At 42.8% G+C, this 22,986-nt stretch overlaps 1 protein-coding gene across 2 annotated transcripts; it reads right to left on the reverse strand.

The window, feature by feature from the left end:
- Positions 1-234: 234 nt before the first annotated feature.
- Positions 235-4,006, reverse strand: Commd3 (COMM domain containing 3). 2 transcript variants are annotated; one of them, XM_021632106.2, is made up of 8 exons: positions 3,813-4,006; positions 2,428-2,539; positions 2,255-2,318; positions 2,124-2,158; positions 1,723-1,783; positions 1,579-1,635; positions 1,430-1,489; positions 235-607 (listed from the first exon to the last, which is right to left on the reverse strand). In XM_021632106.2, exons 1-8 carry the CDS (start codon positions 3,949-3,951, stop codon positions 596-598), a joined length of 540 nt encoding a protein of 179 aa, XP_021487781.1. In that variant the 5' UTR covers positions 3,952-4,006; the 3' UTR covers positions 235-595. The 2 variants fall into 2 exon arrangements, with proteins under 2 accessions (XP_021487781.1, XP_021487779.1); XM_021632104.2 differs by having other exon boundaries at positions 235-579; positions 3,813-4,005.
- Positions 4,007-22,986: the final 18,980 nt, after the last annotated feature.

Here is a 22,986-nt window from a genome sequence, read left to right on the forward strand (position 1 = left end):
GGCCCCGCCGAACCTGCGCCGAGCCAGGCCCGCGGAAACAACAGCGGCCGCCCCGCCCGCCGGCGCCCGGGAGGGGCTCGCGCGCGGGGAGCTGCCCGACCGGCCCCGCGGGGCCCGCCGCAGGTAACGGGCCGCCCCGGCCGCGAGCGCGGCGCCCCGCGCACCTCTCCGGCGGGCGTCCGCGCCGACGGCGGCCCAGGCTGCTGCGCACAAACTCCACACGGAATACCGCCCTTCTTGGGGAACACCACCTCATTTATTTGGGGCTCCGCACCCTGAGAGGGCTGGAAACGCTCGGCAGAGAGGGAGTTCACGACTAATACTGGAAAGTCAAATGCTCAATAGTTGCCCTCTCAACCATTTCACATGTGTAAAAGGTGTCAAAATAGATTGGCATGACTTCAAAAGGGCGCGCTTTTGCCACTGACAATGCCATCCAGCTCGCACGAGCGACGGTCCTGCAGGAGACAAGGCGCTCTGGTTTTCCTCTAGGCTCTGGGGGTCGTCAGCCTCCCCAGGTCACAACTGAGTTGCTCTTTCCAGGCTTTTTGAAGCATCCTTAAGTTTGCCCACCAAGTCCTAAAAAATGTACAGCTCATGTCACAATCTGGGGACACAAGAAAGGAAGCACCCGGCTTTGAGGCAACTGCAAGGAAAGTCCGAATGACATCTAAGGAGTCTAAAATTGAAGGTGACTTTAACGGCTGGCAAATCACTGTCAAAAGAAGCGCTTCTCTAACAGGACCTCGTCTTGGAGTCAGCTATTCAAATTCTAACAGTTTTTACAGGCACAAAATATCTAAACCATGTCTAAACTTCTCTAAGGAAAGTTGATTCACACATTTTCTGTTTAAGGTTGTTCTAATATTTACACTGAAATGACTGCAGATGTCTTTGGAACAGTCAATTTCATCCAAATGTTCAGGGATATTCTTCATTTTATTTAATTGGTAAGACATAACTTCGTTGTCCATCAATCAACGAAGTTTTCAATTTCTTCAGTTTTACACTGACAATATAAAGTTTTAAGAAGTTATATGAACTTTCCCTTTGTAGAGTAATTTAGAACTGCTGCTTAAAAATACAACTTTGAAAGTTTAAGTTGTCAAAGGCATTTTTAAATCCTTGCTCTTACTTTTGTTCAGTTTTACTGAATCAGATGCATAATAAAATGAAGGCAACTGTACTGAACACAAAATTTCAGAAGTTATGTTTCTTTAAAAACAGCAAACACAGGCTACTGGATGTTACTATCTTACTTTTAAAAGTGAAGTCTGTATTAAATTTCTGCTTCCCACTCTCCCTTTGCCACTGAATCCTGAACCAACCTTCATTTTCTAATGATGTGTTGATTATAGTTTTAAATTCCATAAACATGTTTCTCAAACACCCACTGAAAGAAGCATATCCAAAGATCTTGATACTGTACCTGTAACTGTTCCATGCTGCAACTAAAACTAATCTCTGGGTAGGACTGGGCATCACTGCTCTATGAAAGAAAAAAATACTGTTCATCTGTACAAAAGAAATTAAAACGTGTGTTACACATATCATTTTTAGATAAAGATCTATACATACCTCTACATTTAAGGTCACCAAATATCCAGGTCGGTACATCTTATGAAGTTGATTGGTCTAAAACAACACAAAACACCAATCTTTAACTCTAACCTAAAAGAAGTTCCTCTAAATCGCTCTACTGAGGAGTTTGTTACACTTTACCTTTATCTGATATTCCAACTGCCAAGAAACATCAGTTATATGAGGGAGAGATCTTCCTATACTGAAAAACAATGATAATTTTGTAATACCTACAGGAAAACTTCCAGTATCTACTGAATGGTGTCTTTTTTTCTCAACCATTTCATTCCACTCTGAACAACTTTAAAGTGCTGCTGAACATCATCTTCAAGTTCAAAAGAGTAAAAGCATCCTACTAAGATTATATCAAGCTCTTTCCTTAAAGACATTAGCTTAACTTCAATTGTTCTGCTTGCCCTTTGGCCCTTTTATTTTGGGTCAGGATCCCAGGATTTTGGCCCTGTTTTGTCTCACACCAGCAAGCTCCATTCATTCCCCACAAGTGAAAAGTGTCCCAGCTGGACACCTAATACAGTACCTACCTTCCCAGTAGGATTTCTAGAGAATTCTTATTATTCTGGGGAAAGAAGGAAAGAAAACACATTTTTGCAAACAGCAGGAAAAAGGGGGAGGTGGAAACTAATTGTTAATTTAAAAGTTTAAAGTAAGTAACCTGATACTCAGTGCAAAACAGTTCTATTCGCTCTCGTTCAAATTTGCAGTCTTCTAGGTAAGTGCTAGAGGAGTGGGGGAAATAAACCAAGGCTTAGGCTTGCTTTAAAAACTGAAATGACAACCACAAAGATGCCACTTAAAAATAATCGGGCATTTAGATAAAGCCTGTACCTGAGAGTGGATCTGTCAACTCCGTGCTTTCCTGCCTCCAGGATGTAAGTTGCAGCTGCTGCGTGACAATGCTTTAAAACCACTGGGTCGATATGTTTCAAGTCTGGGTGATCTAAAATAAATTAGTTGCTAATGATTACAAATTCTTTAGACTCCTGTTCCTAAGAGGAATATTTTGGTTTGGGTAAGACTTTTAGAAAAAATAACAAAAACCCAATTGTAAATAGATGAGATGAACAAGGTCAATTGCAAAACAATAAAGAGAATACAACAATAATCTGCTGTCAATCTCTTTTCAATTACCTTCTTTTATTTCGTCTTAATATTTAAAAAAAAAAAAAAAAAAACCAGGCAGGCCTCAAAGAAAAGGGAACAGTGGTTGCTGGTTGGATGAAAGCAAAGGAGAAACGGAAGCCAGTTGTAATTTTCAAAATGAACATAGTGTTGTAATTTTCAAAATGAACAACTTTCAAAAAATGACATTTTACAGTAATTGGCTCCATGGACATAAATATATCATGGAAGTTTGCCAGGAGGCTATACACCAGAATATACAGGAGAAATTTCAAAATCCCATCAATATATTCAAGTTACACACACACACACACACACACACACACACACACTGTGCAGAGATTAACCCAGGTGGTGGTTACTATTTTTTGCTTGAAGAACATCTTCCACTTTCATACTTTTTTTCCAACTGTCTAATATGAAACTAGGGGAGGAAAAAAAAAAAACAGAGTTCTGAAGTGTGTTGATACATTTAAGGAAACTATCTACAAGTGGTTTGTCTTAAAGTACCCGCTGAATCCATAATGACAACTGCATTCTGCGACCAGACATTTAAAAGTCTCTCTTCCTGGTAACCGCTGCAGAACAAAACATTCTGGGCGAAGAAGCTGGGTTCAGCACACTGAAAGCCAGTGCTGGAGTCCTCCCAGGCTCGGAGGTGTGCTCTGGGCTGGGGAAGTCAGGGCTATTTGACCCAGCCGTTCCTTCGGAACAGACCCTTCTGAACCCCCTCCAGCCCAGCCCGGGAGGCTGGACCACAGGACCTCCCCAGCTGAAGTCCAAATGTCAAAACAGCCTCCGGGGAAGGCTGAAAACCCCACACAGTTAGGCCACAGGCAAGACTTGAACGCGGCTTTACAAAGGAACAAAGAGACTGGCAGAAAAACCAGGCCGGGAGCGTGGAGCCGGCCGCGTGCAGGTGCCCTGCGGGGGCAGCACGGCGCTCAGGGCCCGCTGGGGTCCCCACACTCGGCCGAGCGGGGGCCGGGGCCCGGGGACGCGCCCGGGCTGGGGCAGTGCCCCGGGCGCCGGGCTGGCGGCTCTGCCGGGCGCCCCTCCGCCCAGGCCGCGGCGGCGGGCGAGCCGCTTACCTAGCGCGGCCTCGTCCGCCCGGGCGTCCAGCAGGCTCTGGAAAGCCGCCCGGAGGAGAAGCGCGAAGGCGTTGGAGTCAAACGAGCCGGGGTCCGCAAGCGTCTGGAAGCCTCTCTGCACATACTCCGAGAGCTCCATTGTGAGCGCGCCGTGACCTTCGACACGCGCACCACGTGACTCCCGGCGCGCGCCCAGCTGATCGGCCGCGCGCACCAGCGGCGGGGCGGCTCGGGGAGGTTCGGCGCCGGCTCGGGACGGTTCGGGGAGGTTCGGGCGGCGGCTCGGGGAGGTTCGGGAGGGTTCGGACGGAGCTCGGGAGGCGGCTGGGCCTCTCGGCCTCCGCCGCCCTGCGGGCCTCCGGGGTGCTACGGCCTTTCTTCTGCGGTGCGGGAGCTGCTGGCCTCGGCCGCGGCGTGGACGCGCTGGCGCTCACCTGGGGCCGCGCCCGCTCCGTCCCGCCGGGCCTGGGGCGGGGAGAAGCGGGGATCCCGCCGCCGCCGGTGCGAAGAAGCGGGGCTTCGGGACGGCGGGAGGCGGGCGAGCGCGCACCCGCCGGCCTGACCCGCAGCGCTGCCCTTTTGTGAGGCTCAGACACCTCAAGGTGCCGATGTTGCCGAGTCTTTGTCACTTGAGGAATACGGCAGCAGATTCCTGAGAGACGGGCACGGAGAGCCGGCGTGCGCGCGCCGCACTTAACAATTGGAGGGTTAATAAATTATTCATGAAGATATTTGACAGGATTATTAGAAATTTCATACGCCCCTGCGAATAAATGCTGTCCAAAGGCACCCCGTCCTCTAAGCTGCGTGCTCCTGAAACCACTAAATGCGCGCCCGTAGCTCTAATTGCTCAGCAGAGTCTTCGTAAATATATACGAGATAGTTCTCGTGATAAAGTGCGGTTGGGAAGGGCAACAGCTTTAAGCAGAAATGAATTACTCCTTCAGATGCCCGTAACTTCGAAGACAACCCTGTCTAGAGTTTAACACCCCCACACCCCCTTTCACTACGAAGTTGGTCTAGGAGAACAAGAATAGTTTTTACATAGAAAACCGCGAAGGAAGAGGCATTAGGCATTTTTATTTTTAAATCAAGAGTTTGAAACCTGAAAGAAAAAAAAAAAACAGTTCTTGAAGGATGGAGGAAAGGGCCGTGGAACAAGCACTGTGCTTTACTCTTCCGGAGCGATAGTCTGCGACGTCAGGTTCAACACGAAACGCTCTTGTTTGTCTGTCCTGATTCAGGTGCTCATTTGTAGGGGAAGGTTGTTGGTGAGCCAAGTCGGCTTGCCACGTCGCCGCGACGCGTGGACAGTCCCCAGTTCACGGCGACGGTGAAGCGGGACGCTCCAGCGCCCAGCAAGTTGACCGCGGCTCAGCCAGGCTCTGAAAAGCACGTGCAGCCCCGCGCTAGGTGAGAACACAGCGGCAGCAGAGGCTCATCGGTCCCCGAGGGTTTTCCTGAAACAAACACATATTAATTATGCCTGTCTCCCGACCTCTCCACTTCTCTTTTTACCCCCTCCCACTTAAAACGTCAGCTGAAAAATCTCAAGATACTTGATTACAGGGCAGAACCGTGTATGTGTTAATAGTAACAACAGTGAAACGTTCTGTTTATTATATATTTTATGACCACTGAGTGTTACCACTCAACAGAATTTGAGTTGATTGCTCTGATCATAGTTTACTATCAAAAATGAAAATATTTCTGTGTGAGCATGTGTTTTTAAAATAATATTTAAAAAGAGAATAGTAAACAAATGATAGCGTGTTTGTGGGCATAAAAGCTAGGAAATTCACAGTGGTTGTTTGCCCCTGTAGCCTTCACATTCCTCTTGCCTATACTGTCCTTGCAGGGGACTCATCTCTCCTGTCTAAATATCTTCATGTGTTAGGCCCAAGTAATGGCTACACTTCCAGCACTCACAAAAATTTTCAACCATGATGTTTTCTCATGCTAAAAATTGGATTTATTTATTTTTTTTTACTACTATAGGTAAATTTCTTTTTATTCCCTTTGGTGAAGACATAGGATTAAACATTTTATTTACTGAACATCTGTGCCTTTGGCAAGCTGTTGCAATGTAATGAAACATTATTATTAAAAAACATGCTGTAGACCTCTTTGGCCACAGTCATAAAATCAGTGTATTTTATATTGTTAGAAAAACTGAATAACATTCTGAAAATGAGCAAATAAGTACTTAAACTTTTTGTTTCCACAGGTAAAAACAGCCTTGACACTTCCATTAAACTTTACAAATCTTTGCAGCCTCGAAGCCAATAGACTGTATCTGACCTCAAAGGGGACTTTAGAAGAACAGTTTGGGGGAGCTGAAAATAACAGTAGTCAAACATCTTCATGTCAATAATGTGCTTAATCTTTATTGTTACAAACATTGAGGTCTCAAGTACTGATATCTTTGTTTTACTTTTTAAGAACCTAGAAGTTATTTTAAGAACTAAAAAGTATCATTTTAAATAATGTTTTTGAGTTTCAGAGTACATTGTATCCTTTGAAAAGGCTGTTTGCTTTAAACAACTTAATGTGGCCACCTCACTGTCATTACAATGACAGTTGGCCAGGGCTTTAATAGGATCTCTGTGGTCAGCCTTCCCCAGAGGCCTTATTGCTCTACATATATTAGTTTTCTGAATTAAAAACAATTTTTAGGAGAATAAGTTCTTTTGATTTTGTGCAAAGCAAGCTGAGAGAAGGTATTCCTTTAGATTAAGGAGTTTTTTGGACATCTGTGGGCAGGAAATCAAAAAGAATATGTGTAATGCCTATAAGACAGCTGAAGTTTGAAGACTACCGAGGACCTGGGTGGTTCCTGCCCTTCAAACAATACTCTCATGTTCTAGGAGTGCAGAAGATGGCAGCACACACCTAACGCCCCAAATAAAAGAAACTACTTTGCTTTTTACTCCCAATATGGCTTCTTTCATGATTAATAATACACACTTGAACAATTCGCTAAAGAAAATAGAATTGTTTTTAAGCTGTTCTCACCACAACTGGACAATTGGAAGGAGTGCTTAATTGAGTCATACATGAGCTTTGAAGAATTTAGGTCAAAGCATTTCAATTAAGTTTATAAGATCTATGTGTAGGCGTTTATTTTTATGAAGCATATTAACTTGGTAGGTCATGTATTGGGACTAGAGATTTGAATGGTTAGGTTTTTGCACATTCAGGATCCTAGAGTTCAAATGACCTGAGTAGTAAGAGGAGACACTAAAACTCTTTTTTCCTGAGTTAAATATAAAATGGAATCTCAATTTCTAAAATCATCATTGCTACAATAACTTATTCAGATGTATATAAAAATTTTTCAATGTAGCCTACCTTAGTGTATATGTGTGTATTTAAAAACAAAATGCAAATTCATTTCAATGGAGTCAGAGTTCAATATAGGAGGGAAAGAAAGATGTGAGGTAACTTTAAAAAAAAAAACTGGAACCACAGAAATGGAAATCCATGATAAAATCTTCCATAAAACACTCAGAAAAGTCACAAGCATTTGGGTTTTCTCCTCAAAAATTTAATTTAAGACATTAAAATTAAATACTAAACGGCTCAGTTTCCATTTAGATTTTTCACTATTTTATACCATTTTCTCATTTTAAATGAATACCTATAAAGTATAAAAAACTTCAAAATTGAACAAGAAAGAAATTTTAAATACTTTAAATCCAAGATTCACAAAAGGTCAAATTATCATGCTGCTAAGAAACTCTTTCTCCTTTCTTCTTTCTTTTCTTTGTTTCTTTTCTTAAAGGAAACATCTCAAGGCCTGTCCTGAAGGAAGGGCACTAATTTTGTTAAAACTTTGCAAATGGAGAATACTATAATCAAGTTAGTAACAAGAAATCTTTTGCATGTCTGAATTGAAGCGTGGGAGCTGCTGTCGCTGGTGTCACCAGTTTTGTTACTGCTGAAGTGAGAACCAGAGGACTGCAGATGAAAGGGACATGCATGATCAAGTTACACATTTTAATATCAACTTTGTAACTAATCAGCCTAGAAAATAAGCAACATCGATTAGACAGACTCTCTGCATATTAGTAAATAATTTTTTCTCTTTAGGGCTTCAGAGTAACAGCAAAATGAAGATGTCTGGACCCTTACTTTGAAGCAAAGCAGTTGAGCTGCATGGGAATATCTGAGTCACATCTGCCAAAACTGTGAAAGGGAAATGAGGACATGTTCTGTGAGAAGGAAGTGGGAATGAACAAATGCCATTTGCCAGAAGGTGAAGACAAATTTTAATTAAAAGATGAGGAAACTAGGAAGACATGAGAAAGAGCATGTATGCATCATCCAGTAGGAAAAGAACAAGTCTTGGAATTTCTGCACAAACAGCAAACACTAATTTGATTCTAAATTCATCAAGTGGTCTAGGTGACTGCAACTTATCTTTAAAAAGTAGATTATTAATAGCAAATTTACTTCTGAATCAGTGCTTTTTAAATCTCCATCCCATCGAACTCTGTGGCAGTTACGATGGTCAGTCATCAGGCAAATGCTATTACACAGATTAAATTCACGACTGAAACAGTGAGCACAGGCCCTCAGGAGCAGGATTCTTTTTTTCTCCCTCTCTCTCTCTCTGCTTGAGTTATAAAGATCACAACTCACTTTCCAAAGTCTTTGATTTGGTGTCAGCTCAAATGACCCATGATTCAGCTGAAAGAGGGTAAAAATGAAGCCCAGACATGTGGAGACACGCTCATGCTGATGAACTTATCAAATTCCTGACGTGCACAGACTGTCCATTACATTGTTAGGATATTTAAGAAGAGAGAGAAAGGAAGAGAGAAAAATTAACAGTAAAGAAAAGCATACAGAAGGGAAGAAAAGCCATCTCCTTCACCAGAAGAAAGATCGATGAGGTTGCTTACTTTCTCTCACATGTCTGTTTCAAGACTTCCTTAGCTGTGCTGGCTCCAGCAGACAGTAGGCTAGCGTTCAAGGTGGAGCGGGTAGGTCATCATGTGCCATATCCAGACGCCAGTTTCCAGGTGCTCTACATCTCTGCAACAGCGCCAGCTACCTGACAGCACCAGCTCCTCTTTCTTTGCTTCTGGATTTGGAATTGATTCTATGTTTTCTCAGGCCTCAGAAATTGGAATTTTGGTCAGACTCAAGAGTTCCAGAAAAAAACATAAACAAATAGGCCTATGTCAGATAACATGATTGCCTATAGCAATCATTTTTAAAGTTTGTATTTTGAAAGCTTGCTTTTCATATATTAAAATATAAAATTTTAATGTATAAGTAGCCCCCATTTATTTTAATCAAAGGAACTTAACTTTCAAAGGCAAATGAAAACAAAAGAAAATGAGAAGAGGGAAAGGAATGTTTTACAGATTAAGACTCAGATAAAAAGAGAATCTGTCCTTGCTTGTAAACTGCAGGGGCTGACTATATTCACTTATCAAATGATACGTTCTGGCAGGAAAATTACATGTGATGGGATGGTTTAAATTAAATGCATTATAAACACTAAAAAGACTATGTTAAGTGTACTCTGAACTCACTTAAAATAAGCATTTAAATGAAAATTAAATTTTAAAAGAGACTGGGGCATAGCTCAGCAACAGAACACTTGCTTGGTGTATACAAGGCCCTAGATTCAATCCCTAACAGGGCTAAAACCAAACCCACAAAAATGCAAATGATTTTTAGAGAGCTTAGCAAAGAAAGGTCTAGAAAAAAGGCTAGTTTGTTTGTTTTCAGAATAGATGCGAGGTTTATTGATGAGCATGATTTGGAGGCTGCAGAGCTCAGCCGCTGAGGCCCTCAGGTGTGCATAGCCCGCCCATGAAACCACCGGGGTGTATTTGACTCCCAGAGCCACCAGCAATGAGCGGGCTACCACACCTTCCACCGCATCGGCATCGAATTGCTTAAAGCCAGACTTCTTTGAGATGTGGATCTTCTGGCAACCAGCAAGCTTAAACTTGGCTTGGTGTAGAGCCGCAGATCGCCAAGATCGCCAAGATCGCCAAGGTGCTTCAGAGCAACATTTCGAAGCGATGGTTGTGCACAGTACCAAGAAGATGCTGTTTGCAGTAGACACATATTATACAATGTTTCGAAATACATATGCAATTTAAAATAATACTGGTTTAGAATTCATTTTTTAATAATTTATTTACTTTATTCTATGTACATTTGTGTTTTGCCTCCAAGTGTGAGGAAGTCAGATCCTTGAACACAAGTTACAGCTGTGAGCTGCCTTGCAGATGCTGGGAATTGAACTTAGTCCTCCAGAAGAGCAGCTGTTGCTCTCAACCACTGAGTCATCTCTGCAGCTCCTTGGTTTAGAATTTAACATTTTAATTGTTTGTTCATGAATGTTATTTTCAATAAAATATACATTCTATTTCTCCTTTCAAAATAAAACAGACTTGAAACAATTTTATTAAAAAATTCAGCCCAAAAAGTAATTTGCAGAAAACCTTAGTAGTTCTACTTTCTCACATTTGTTGGATAGACGAATTTTTCTGAACAATATTAGCTTCATTATCCTAACTTTGTTGAAAAAGCAGGCACCATGAAAACTGAAACAACTTTCCTACTCTTTCTTCCCATGGACTCAACTTTTTTCTTTGTTTCATTAGTTTATTAAGTTTCAAAATACAACATTCTAATTTTTTCAAGTGTTATATTCTAACTTAGAATTATTTCTTTGTGTTCCTGGGGGCTTTCCAGGGCCATGTGCGGGCTAAGTGAGCACACCCCGGGCCTCTGCACAAGCATTTTCATCTGTATTTTAAGGAAAGGGACTGGGTTGAGGAAAATGTTACAAAATCTTTTTTTTTTCTCTCTCTCTCTCATTTTCCTTTTCTTCCAGGAGGGCTTTGCAGGCAAGGCCACTGAGCTACCTCCCCAGGCCCATAAAATCTTTTTAATGTAATAAAATACCAAGAAAATATAGTTAACTGTTAACAGGGTGAAGCAGAGAATTGTATTATATAGCCAATTTAGTCCATGAAATTAGAAACTTGGACCTCTATTTCCAGTATTTATGTAATTACTCAACTCCACAGGTGTGTGTGTGTGGTGCGTGGTGTGTGTGTGTGTGCTGATAAAAATAGGTCTGTATCATCTGGTGTACTTTAATAAGAAAAATCACAATTTAAATCTTACAGTTCTCTATAAAATACAAGTCAAGAAATAAAACACCCAGAGAATAATAATATTGGAAATAATAAATTTCCAATAATAATATTGGAAATAATAAATTTCCAAAATAATAAATTTCCAATAATAATATTGGAAATAATAAATTTCCAATAATAATATTGGAAATGTAGAGGGCTGAGAGAGATTCAAGACACTGGATTTTCATAAGCTTTTTTAAAAAAAAAACAACAAAACAACAACAACAAAAAAAAAACTAGTGAGGTCTTTTTATTTTATTTGTGTCTTCATCTTGTTTTTCTGCGTAGCCCTGGCTGTCCTGTTTCTCTCTATAGACCAGGCTTGAAGTCAGAGACCGGCCTGCCTCTGCCTCCTGAGCATGTGCCACCGCTGACCACCTGCTACTCATTAGCTTTTCTTGATTTTAAAATGACAAAGTTTTTTTTAAGTTTTACATATTAATTTTTAGTGTTTTGCCTGCATGTCTGTCTCCGTGTATGAGGGTGTCAGATCCCCTGGAGCTGGAGTTACAGACAGTTGTGAACTGCCATGTGGGTTCTGGGAATTGAACCACAGTCCTTTGGAAGAGCAGCCAGTTCTCTTAACCACCGAGCCATCTTTCCAGGCCCATGACAGAGAATTTTAAATAAGGCCCAAGTGTAATATATAAATATATATTTGATATATGATATAAAATATATACAGGTCTAAGTATAAGATATAGATAAATGTATTTTTAATAGCATAAGAAAATTGTTGGGTTTTTCTAAAATAATAATAGTTAATAGTGTAATACAAGTAAGTATTTGTGGGTAGAAATGAAGAATAGTTTTATAAGACCACAGGTACCAATGAAAGTTGTTGTGCTCATTTCAAACTATTTTTTTTGGGGTATTTAAGCCTCTACCTCCCTTCCACAAACCCTTTAACCCTGGGTAAGGGGAGAGGGAGTGCAGACCCCTTTACTTCTCCTGGCTGTTCAGGGTCAACCGGTTCTTTTGGGTCTATACCAGTCTCCATCCACAGCAAACCCAGCAAGCGGTCTCCTCCAAGCTTCCGCATTGAAATGTTTCTGTCTGTCTGCTCCCAGCTGCTGCACCGTCTGTCTCCAGACTCTCCAAACTGACATCTTCTCTTGCTGAGCTCTTTTATGTGTATAAATCACAATCCTAGACCACACCCCTCTCTGTGCTGTTCAAGACAGGCAATTACCAGCTGGCAAAGACCACGCCCCATATGAGACAGTTATCAGCTGTGGACAAACTATAGCCCAAACTAAAATTCCACACTTGGGCTTAAAGCAAAAACATAGTTATAAAACATAACTGAGTTTTCAAAGAAATCAAAACTTCCATTGACAGAAAGTAGTATGTTTTGTTTCACAGATTTCTTTATACACTTTAAGTTCTATACAAACAAGTCTTTCTGGGCTGGAAAGATGGCTCAGCAGTTAAGACATGGGTTAAATTCCCAGCACTCACATGGTGGTCCCCCAGTTCCAGAAGATCCAGTGCCCTCTTCTGACCACTTTGGGTATCAGACATGCATGAGGTGTCCATACACAGGCAGAACACTGAAACATAGGAAATGAAACAGATAAATCTAAAAATGTTGTAGTAAGTCTTTCTTTTAGAAGTATGCACTAGAAATGTTGGGAAATACTGATTTTTTCATTTGCCAGTTATAACCAAAGCAATATATTCTACATACATTTTATATACTTTTTGAAAGTTACCTTAGATTGTTTTGATGACAAAATGAACATAAGTTAAAGATGAGATACAGTGTTTTTTTTTTTTTGTTTTGTTTTGTTTGTGTGTGTGTGTGTGTGTGTGTGTGAGGTATTTTAACCAACGATTAAGGGGAGTCTTCAAACTGATACTTTAAATTAATTTACATTTCATTTTTTATTCTTTATTTCTAAGTTGCTATGATCAATATTTGTCTCTTTGTAGAGATGGTGACATTTAATGTTTAAGTTGAGTCATAGTGATAGTCTGTTAAATTAAAATCAAGAGCAACTATAGGAAAGCAGTCATTTCGAAAGCAAACATCCTGCCACGAGGGCCGTGGAGGCAGAGCATGTGTTGTAAGTAACAGACTCAAATAATTACCTCAGCCACAAGTGTCTGTCCACTGACAAACACTTTAAAGACAAGCTACTTGCATTTGCATAAGCCTTTTCTCTTAGTTCCCTTTATTAGCATTTTAGAAAACAGTGTTCAATCTTGGTCAGATTTAAACACTCAGTATCAATGTGACTCCTGAGGTGGTTTTTAGAAAATGCCACCGTAGGCTTCTTAAAAAGATGGCTCCGCGGTGCTGAGAGTGGGCTGCTCTTCCGGAAGACCCGGGGCTTGACCCCAGCACCACCGTGGTGGCTCACAACCCTCCGTAACCCCAGTTCCGGGGGATCTCACACCCCCTTCTGGCTTCTACAAACATTGCATGCAGACAAGACACCTATATGCATTAAAAAAAAAAAGTTGCAATAAATAAATCCTCAAAAAGAAAGAAAAGAAGAAGCCACCAGGGCTGGAGGCCGGCTCGGCGACAGAGCGTGCTTTGCCCGGCAGCTCCCTGAGCAGAGGCCCCCGGTGAGGAACGCAGCCGAGAACGCAGCTCCCGTAGCTGCCAGCTCGCTGGCAGGGCGCCTGCTTAGCAGGCGCAGACCCGGGTTTACTCTCCAGGGGCTCACAAAGCAGAGGTGGTGGGCTGCCCCTGGAATCTCAGCATTGCGCAGGAGTTCAAGGTCATCCTCCACTACATAGGGAGTTTGCAGCTAGCCCGGCCCACTCTAGGTCTATCTAAATACATAAATATTTGAAGTTAGATGTGGTGGCGCACACCTGGAATCCCAGCACTCGGGAGGCAGAGGCAGGCGGATCCCTGTGATTTTGAGGCCAGCCTGATTGAGTTCCAGCACAGCAGGACTATACAAACCCTGTCTCAAAATGAAATAAAGCTGCTCCAGCTCAACCCGAAATGAGTTGTCTCCATCAAACCCTTCTCCTCAGGGTTCAGGGAACCCTGAAGAAGGGGCGGCAGAGAGTGTAAGAACCAGAGAGGAGGGAAGACACCGAGGAAACAAGGTCCTCTAAATCAACATGAGCACAGCTCCCATGCACTCTAAGGGACGGAGGCAGCATGCACCGGCCTGCACGGGCCTGCACGGGCCTGCACGGGCCTGCACGGGCCTGCACCGGCCTGCACGGGCCTGCACGGGTCTGCATGGGTCTGCACGGGTCCACATGGGCCTGCCCCAGTCCTCTACGTATGTATTATGGCTTCTAGTTTAGTGTTTTTCTGAGATTCCTGGGTGTGCAAACACACGGTCGCTTGTTGCTTGTGCTTTCTCTTGGCCTCTCTTCCTTGTGTCTGTTTGCTTTGTTCAATTCCAATGTGTTGGGTTTTATCTTGTTTTACTATATTTTATTATTATCATTCCTTTGAAGCCTGTTTGTTTCTGGGGAGTGGATCCAGATGTGAGAGGAGATGGGAGGAGCAGGAGGAAAAACCATGATCAGGATATGTTATGTGAGAAATTGTTCTATTTTTAATAAAAGGAAAATTTGTTGAAAGGGAATGCTGTTCCATAGAATTGGCATCAGAATTTCAGACAGTTTTACTAATGACAAATTTTTAAATTAAGAAATATTTCTTATTAGTGTGTGAGAGTGTAGACGATCTGGGGATTTATGTGCCCTGTGCCCATGTGGGGGTCAGAGGCCGGCTTCCTCCAGCCGTTCTCTCCGTCCACTTCTGCTTGGCTTCTGGTGCTTGAAGTCAGGTTGGGAAGCCTGTGTGCTGAGCCATCACACCTGTCTATTTATTTTAGCGGGAAGTGTGCATGTGTGTATGTGGGCCCAGCGTGTGGTGTGGAGACACGACACTGTGGTGTGGGCTCCTTCCAGCGTGTGGGTGGTGAGGGTACACAGAGCTCATCCACATTCCACCTGTATAAAACAGGATAACAAGGGAGTGGCCAATACAGCTCATACATTACAAGAGCCGGCCTTTCTCTGAGTGCAAACGGTTATGTCATTTTTGTTAAAGGGAGCTGAATAATTAGGTGGCTGAATGCCAAGGGAAATACAAAGATTGAGTAGTAATTTTCAATGTTAGAGTTTATTTTCAGTTCTGTGCACAATATTGTTTTTTAATAACATAATCAGTTATAGCAAAACTTACTGAAAAGGGATATTTAGAACCTTTTTAGAAGCATTTACCCAGAGGTAAAATCACACTTTTTAACAGGAAGTTGTTCCTAGCTTTTCTTTAAAAGTTCACTTTTATCTTAATAATGGAGAGGGTCTCCACAAAGCTCCACAAATGCGTGCTTTGCGCACACCCACTGAAGTCCAGGGGACTGTGACATGATTGTAAGAATGGCACAGGTAACCGCTTTTTACTTTGCTGTCGTTATAAAGAGCCCTTTACTGGGGAGGTGCCCAGCATGTAATAGATAGTCTGAAAATTTGCTGAATGAGTGAAGGTGGCGGAGTGTGAAAATTGGAGGAAATTGGGGTCAAACACCCATCCCACCTTTTCCTCTTTTATGATCTTGGACTACAGATACTTTCTCTACAACTCATTTTCCTCAAGTGTACCATGGAGATGACAAAGACATTATTTTCACAGGCTCTTGAGAAGCATTCAGAGATAATGTGTATATTTCATACACAAGTAGTTTCAACCAAACGGCAGAATTCTGTAGTCACAAATTCAGGTTTTACTATTATATTGCTTCTCAGTTAAGTTTATAGCTGTTTGGCATATGATTAACCATTTGTGGATACCAAGTCCACACTCAGGGAACAGGAGAGTTGTGAGCTGCCTTGTGGGTGCTGGAAATTGAACCCAGAGCTCTTAATTGCTGAGCCCTCTCTTTAGCTCCAAAAGCGAATTTTCTAGAGTTCTTACATCACTATTCATGTTATATCCTCTAAGGTTTTCTGTGTGTGTGCGTGTGTGTGCGTGTGTGTGTGTGTGTGTGTGTGTGTGTGTGTTTTGAGACAAGGTTTCTCTATGTAGCCTTGGCTGTCCTAGAACTCTGTAGACCAGGCTGGCCTCATACTCAGAAATTTGCCTGCCTCTGCCTCCCTAATGTGAGAACTAAGAGTGTGCACCCCCACTGCCTGGACCCGCCAAGGGTTTCATGGTAATATTTTTACCCTCCTCCTCCACTTTTTTGTTGTTGTTGTTGTTGTTGTTGTTGTTTGTTTTTTGAGACAGGTTTCTCTGTGTAGTCTTTGCTGTCCTGGATTCTCTTTGTAGACGAGGCTAGTCTGAAATTCGGAGAGACCCACCTGCCTCTGCCTCCCTGAGTGCTGGGATTCCAGGCATGCGTCACTGCGCTGGGCTGCCATCTCTGATACCACCATCCCCTTAGCTCCTAGGAGTCAGAGAGTCCACAGTGCCTGTCATGGCCTGTAAACCCTGCCTCTCAAGAAGAGCTACTGGTTTTTACTCCGTAGTTTTTAAAAGTGTGTGTGTGTGTGTGTGTGTGTGTGTGTGTGTGTGTGTGAAGGTCAGAGGCATTGCATCTCCTTGGAACTGAAAGTACAGGTAGCTCTGAGCTGTCCCGATAGATGGGTGCTAGGATATGAAATCGTGTCTTCTGTAAGGGCAGACTAAGCTTTTCACCACAGGACCATCTCTCCAGCACCCCGGTCTTCTTGAAGTGATTCATCTGAGTGTTCGTGTAGACAGTCGGGGGAGCAGGGAGCTGAATCAGCAGGTACAGTGCCTGTTGCCCCGCCTGGGGGCTTGAGGTCAATCCCTGAAACCCGCCCGGTAGACGAAACAGCTGGACCACTTGCACATGCGCACGTAAGTCCCCGCCCCCGCCCCGCCCCACAGTATAAACACATGTGCTTTACCATCTTAAGTCTCAGGGATAGAAAATCAAGACAACATTCATACTCTCCTTGGGATGCCTCCTGTCTGATCTGAGAGAGCGGCTTCCCCTCTCACGGAGCCATCTGTAAATTGTGATCCCTTCAATCTGCTTGTAATAGCTCTGCAAAGACCCGCATGCTCCAGAAGGCCCCAAGAAATAAGCCGTGTTTGACAGCGGAAGAACAGTTCTCCTTCACTGGGGACCAGAGGAAGGTAGAGGCTGACGCTCGAGGGCTCCACAGTGTGGAACAGTTCACTGAGCGCTGGGTCAGGTCACCACACCGCCCCTGGGTTTCAGTGTTGGCACAGAAACACATTCCCAGCCCCCTATGGCGGGCGTCCTAACTGACCCCCGTGAACCCACAGAAGCAGTGGCCTACTCTGCCCCACTGTAGCTTCAGCATCTCCGGACTATCATGCAGTAGGGGAGGCTTCTCTTACCTCAGATAACAACTTGAGGGTTTGTCCCTTTTGCTGCATCGCACTTCCTACCTTCTCCTTTCCAGTACCCTATATACAGTATGTGCCGCCGCTGTGGGTTCCCATTCACCACTGACGGACACATGGATTGCTTTCACTGTTTTTTGTTTTTTGTTTTGTTTTTTTGACAATTATAAACAAAGCCTATATGAAGATGTTGGGCTGATTTTTCTGGAAGCCATGTTTTTATCTTGTTGGAATAAATTGCTGGTGTGTATGGCGTGTGCACCCAACGTTAAAAAGCACTGCAAACTGTTCTTCACGGTAGCCGGACCACACTGTATTTCCGCCATTATTGTGTGGTAACAAATGAAAATTCAGCTTTTCCCCGTGCCCTTCCACATGTGACTTTAAGAGGTTTTGGGGTTGTTTGTTTTGCCTCCCCCTTCTTTTTTTCTTTCTAGACAGAATCCTGCTATGTCACCTGTTTTAATAGCTATATAGTGGTATGGTTAATACTAGGACTTTAGTGTGCATTTCCCCAGGGGCCAATGGTGAGCCTCTTTCCGGTGTGTTATTTGCAATGCAGTCTTTATTAGTGAAAGCGTATCTTTGGCCTTTCCGTCAGATCATTTCTGTTATTGAGTTTTGGGTGTTCTTTATAGACCGCGTGCACACCTTTCATTTGAGGCACTGTTTTATTGTGGGCATCTGATGGGTCGCATTTTCATTGTGTTTTCTAAATAAAATACATTTTACTTGTGTAAGTCCAGTTTTTGTGATGACTTACACATTTGAAATTGAATCTGAAAATTATCTTCTAACCAAGTCATAAGGAATTTTTCCTTTGTTTTATATTTCAAGTTATCAAGTTTTTGATTTCACATTCACATTTGTGATTAATTTCAAGTCAACTTTTATATATGGCAGAAGATGATTTAAGTTTTGGGTTTTGGGCTTTGTTGTTGTTTATTTCTATATGGGTATTCAATTATTTGTCTTTTTAAAGATTGATTTATATTTTTATGTGTGTGAGTATTTTGCCTGATTCTATGTGCACACCTTTGGGCATCCTAGGAGTGTGGAAGACAGTGATACTGAGGGCAAGTTGCACTTTAGGGGCCCAGTTCAAGACGTTTCAGAGGGGAAGAATGGCCTAGAGACCATTCTTGGGATATTTTGGCAAAGAATGTGTCTCCAAAATATCTGCCAGAGCTTAAATTGAAGAGTTTTGGACTAATGGTATTGGAAGAGGAAATTTTTAAACAGAAATTTAAATTTTTTAAATTTAAATTTTTTAAGTCTGGTTCCCTTGAGGCCATAGATGACACCAGATCCCTGGAAGCTAAAGCTGTAGATTGTTGTAATCTTCTACAGTGGTGCTGGAAACTAAGCCTGCATCCTTTGCGAAAGCAGCCAGTGCTCTCATAGTCACTGTGGCTGTGTGAATCAGAATGGCCCCCATGGAATGCCTGGTCACCAGGGCCTGCAACTATTAAAAGGTGTGTCGGGGGGGGGAGCTTTGAACTCTCCGCTGCTCTCCAGCACTATGTCTGCCTGTGTCCACCATGCTCCCTCCCTGCCATGATGATAAAGTTTAAGCAAGCCTGAATTAAATACTTTCTTTTATAGGAGTGCCACATGTGTATCTTCATAGCAATGGAACACTGACTAAAACAGAAGTTTTAATCAGGAGTGGGGTATTGCTGTGATAGGCCTGACCATGCTTTTGATGGAGGAATATGGAACACTTAGAGATATTGGACTAGAAAAGTGATTCGACTCTTTAAGTGGGGCTTAATGGGGCATCCTAGGAGTGTGGAAGACAGTGATACTGAGGGCAAGTTGCACTTTAGGGGCCCAGTTCAAGACGTTTCAGAGGGGAAGAATGGCCTAGAGACCATTCTTGGGATATTTTGGCAAAGAATGTGTCTCCAAAATATCTGCCAGAGCTTAAATTGAAGAGTTTTGGACTAATGGTATTGGAAGAGGAAATTTTTAAACAGAAATTTAAATTTTTTAAATTGCCTGTGTTGCATGATTATTACTGGACAGAAAGTCTTAGGCAGATCTATAATGAAAGAACAAGCTGGTCAAGGAAAAATACAAAATGTACTTTTTGAGGAGAAAGGGGGCAGCAGAAAGTGAAATGGAACAAAGTTCAGTGCTCAAGTAGAAAAGAAGAACCTGACCTAAGTAGAATAAAGGGAATGGCCACCTCAGGGAAAGGCTCTGTTCCAACTGTGAAAAGGAATTAAAGACAAGTTTAGGTCCAGGAATGGTGGCACACATCCTTAATCCCAGCACTTGGGAAGCCCATGCAAGTGGATCTCTGAGTTTGAGGCCAGCCTGGTTTACAGATTGAGTTCCAGGACAGCCAGGCTTAGTCAGTGAAGGAAACTGTCAAAAACAGAAAGTTGGTGAAACTGTATTTGAATGAGGGGACCATATTCCAGCCCCAGCAAAGAGAAGAATTTGGCAAAACATGCAGTTGCAACAATGTTGTTATGGCTTTAGAGTCAAGGATGCAAGAACAGGGTTATGAAATCTCCCTCCATGTTTAAGGAAAGCCACTGAGGCCATTGTGTGTGTCGGGACTGTCCCTGCATGAGGACCCAGACAGGCCATTGTGTGAAGCTCTGAAAGTGAAGCCTTGATTTCATAGGATACCCCAAGACACTGGAGATGCCAAAGTCATGGGAGGATACCTGCCAAAGACAGCTGTAGGCCAGCTGGGAACAGCTGAGAAGGGTGTTACAGTCAACAAAGCTGAAAGGAGTTGGAGATTTGAAGAGACCTTTGACATCAGACATAGGGATGCAGAGTTGGAGTTTGTCTATAAGTTTTCGGTCTTGCTGTGGTCCAGTATTTCCTCACTATGCTGCCTTTCTTCCCTTTCAGAATGGTAACGTATAACCTGTGCCATTGGATGTTGGCCATGTGTGGTTTGCTTTTTGCTTTTTATTTTACAGGCAGCTATAGTTAAGAGATTGTCATGAGTCTCAGAAGAGATTTTGAACTTTGGACTTTTAAACAGTGTTGAGATTGTTATAGACTATGGGGACTTTTGAAGTTGGACTGAATGCATTCTGCATTATATTATAGCTACAAGCCTGCAGGGGCCAGGGAGCGGAATGTAGTGGTTTCAATAAAAATGGCCTGCATAGGCTCATAGATTTGAATGCTTGGTCACGAGGGACTGGCACTGTTAGGAGGTGTGGCCTTGTTGGAAAAAGTGTGTCACTGGGTGTGGGCTTTGAGCCCAAAGCCAGGCCTGTGGATCTGGAGGTAGGACTTTCAGCTACTTTCCAGCACCATGTCTGTCTGTCTGCATGCTGCCATGTTCCTTACTATGAGATAATGGATTAAACTTCTGAAACTGTAAGCAAGCTCCAATTAAATACTTAATTAATCCATTGTCATAGTCATGGTGTCTCTGCAGGAACAGAATACTAAGACAACCACTGAGCCATTTTTTTTTCTGGCTCCAATTTTCTCACCTTTTAAGACTAATATGCACTAAGTTATTATTATACTTTTTTTTTTGTCAGAAGTCAGTTGAGCCATTGGGCCTATTTCTGGGTTTTCTATTTTGTTGATCTATATATCTACCCTTTTGCTAATATTACACAATGCTGGTAATTACAGATTTATTTTAAGTCTTAAGAATAGGTAGTGTGAATTTTCCAACCCTGCTTCTTTTCAAGTTGTTTTGATAACTTCCTTTTGTTTGTTTTTTCCACATTAACTTTAGAGTAACTTTGTTGATTTATAAACAACAGCAAAAGCCTACAGAGATTTTGCCTTACCTATCTATTTGTTTTAAAACAATCTCATAGCCTAGGCTAGATTGGACCTCACTATATAGCTCAGGATGGTCTTGAGCTAGCAGCATGCCTTAGACTCCTGAGTCATGTGATCATAGCTAAGAACCACACTGTCTGGCTTGGAATGATCTTGTAACTTCACTAGAACTATTCACTACTTCCTGTAGTTTGTAGATGATTCTGTCTCCTATGAACAGAGGTCGTTTTCTTTCTTTCTTCCCAACCTCTCAGTCTTTAGCCTACTGCTCAGGCCTTCATACATTGGCAAGGAAGAGGCTGAGTAGGAACAATGAAATAGACATAATTTTCTTTTTCATGTTGCTTGACTCGTATGACCATTTTCAAGTGAACTGTCATACATATAAAATATTAACTACATTTGTGTTTGGCTTTAAATATTTTTTTTGTTTTATTTTATAAAGAAAAGAAAGTTGGCTTATTCCAATGAGTAATATTAGAAGATATTTATAATACAAGCACTTACAATGCTTGTAATCCCTGAAGGAGGAGCATTCCTATGAGTTCAAGGACAGTCTGTGTTTACATACTGAGCTTTAGACCAGCTAGTCTCAAAAAAAAAAAAAAAAAAAAAAAAAAAACCACCCTTGTTTACACTTCAGGGAAGCCCTTGCATACCTGGTCTATATTATGTGGTAGAAAACGTGGGAAGGGAGAACAGCAAGTCATAATAATCTTTTGGGAAGAGCAATGTTGAGAAAGGGTCATACTACGTAGCCCTGGCTGTCCTGGAACTCACTTTGTAGAGGCTGGCCTCAGACCCGCAGAGATACATCTGCCACTGCCTTCCAAGTGCTGGGACTAAAGATCGGCATCACCACCACCATGCTGGACCATAACAACCTTAACAAAGTAAGATAATTTGGAAAATCTAAAGCACGGCTTTTCCATGCCCGCCCTTGCTCTGAATAATGACACAGAGACTTTGTATTTGTCAAAGGCTTCAGACACTAGCTGGACAGACATTCAGCTGTTTTAACCCGACAGTAACGTGCTGGCCTGCTTCCCCCGCGTGGCCCATCATCTTGCCATGGCACCTCCTTCATCCGTGTCCCAGACAGCCACGGCCACTCACCCTCTCTGGTCCCCACCTGAGAACCCCCACCACCACCACTCCGGGCCCACCTTTCCTATGAGCCGTTTAGCTCTCTGTTTTACCAGTCAGAGGTGATGGAGAACAATGTTTTACAAAATACTGAGTTAGGAGGTAATAATGGCAGTGCCAAAGCCCAGGACTGCAACCAGAGCTCTGGGAACAGAAACCAGCATTTGATTACACAGTGCACAAAAGCCTCCCCCCACAGAAGTAAGCAAAAGGAAATGCCGTAAGCTGACCTTAGGGACTTGGAGTGAGTTTGCTTCGTGAGAGGACCATTGCGGGCTGTCTGTTGCGTCTCCTGGTGCCGTCGCTCAATGCCTTACAGCCTGCATCCTCGCAACTTCTCTCTGGCAGTCTGACTCCTTTTTACAAACAAGAAATTGAGATGAAGAAAGTTTATTCTGTTACTTGAGGGAAGTGTTCTAGCTTTCTACTGGGGACAGTGGCTCCGCTAGAATGAGGCTCTCCAGAGTTCCTGAAATGGGACAGCAGTGCTTAATACTGTCAGCTTGATAACTCTAGAATCACCTAGAAGACAAACCTCTAGGCACATTGGTGAGAGATTATTTGGACCGGGATAATTGAGATGAGAAGTGCTACCTTGACTGGGGCCTGGAACAGCGGATGGAATGAAAATGGAGCAAGCACACAGCCTGAGCAGGAGTGGTCATTCCGCTCTGCCTCCTGTGCTGTGGTTGCAACGTGACCCAGTGCCTCCATCTCCTGCCGCCATAACAAACTACATTCTCATCTC

Source organism: Meriones unguiculatus, chromosome 19 (genome assembly GCF_030254825.1).
Source record: "Meriones unguiculatus strain TT.TT164.6M chromosome 19, Bangor_MerUng_6.1, whole genome shotgun sequence".
NCBI lineage: Eukaryota > Metazoa > Chordata > Mammalia > Rodentia > Muridae > Meriones > Meriones unguiculatus.

What these genes read in the sequence shown, in the direction of transcription:
- Commd3 (XM_021632104.2), bottom strand. Translation starts at nt 3,951, where the DNA reads ATGGAGCTCTCGGAGTATGTGCAGAGAGGCTTCCAGACGCTTGCGGAC. An exon ending in TGTTTTGCACTGAGTATCAG is followed by an intron (nt 2,159 to 2,254) that starts GTTACTTACTTT and finishes TTCTTTCCCCAG; the next exon opens with AATAATAAGAATTCTCTAGA. An exon ending in GCAGCATGGAACAGTTACAG is followed by an intron (nt 580 to 1,429) that starts GTACAGTATCAA and finishes TACATTTTTTAG; the next exon opens with GACTTGGTGGGCAAACTTAA.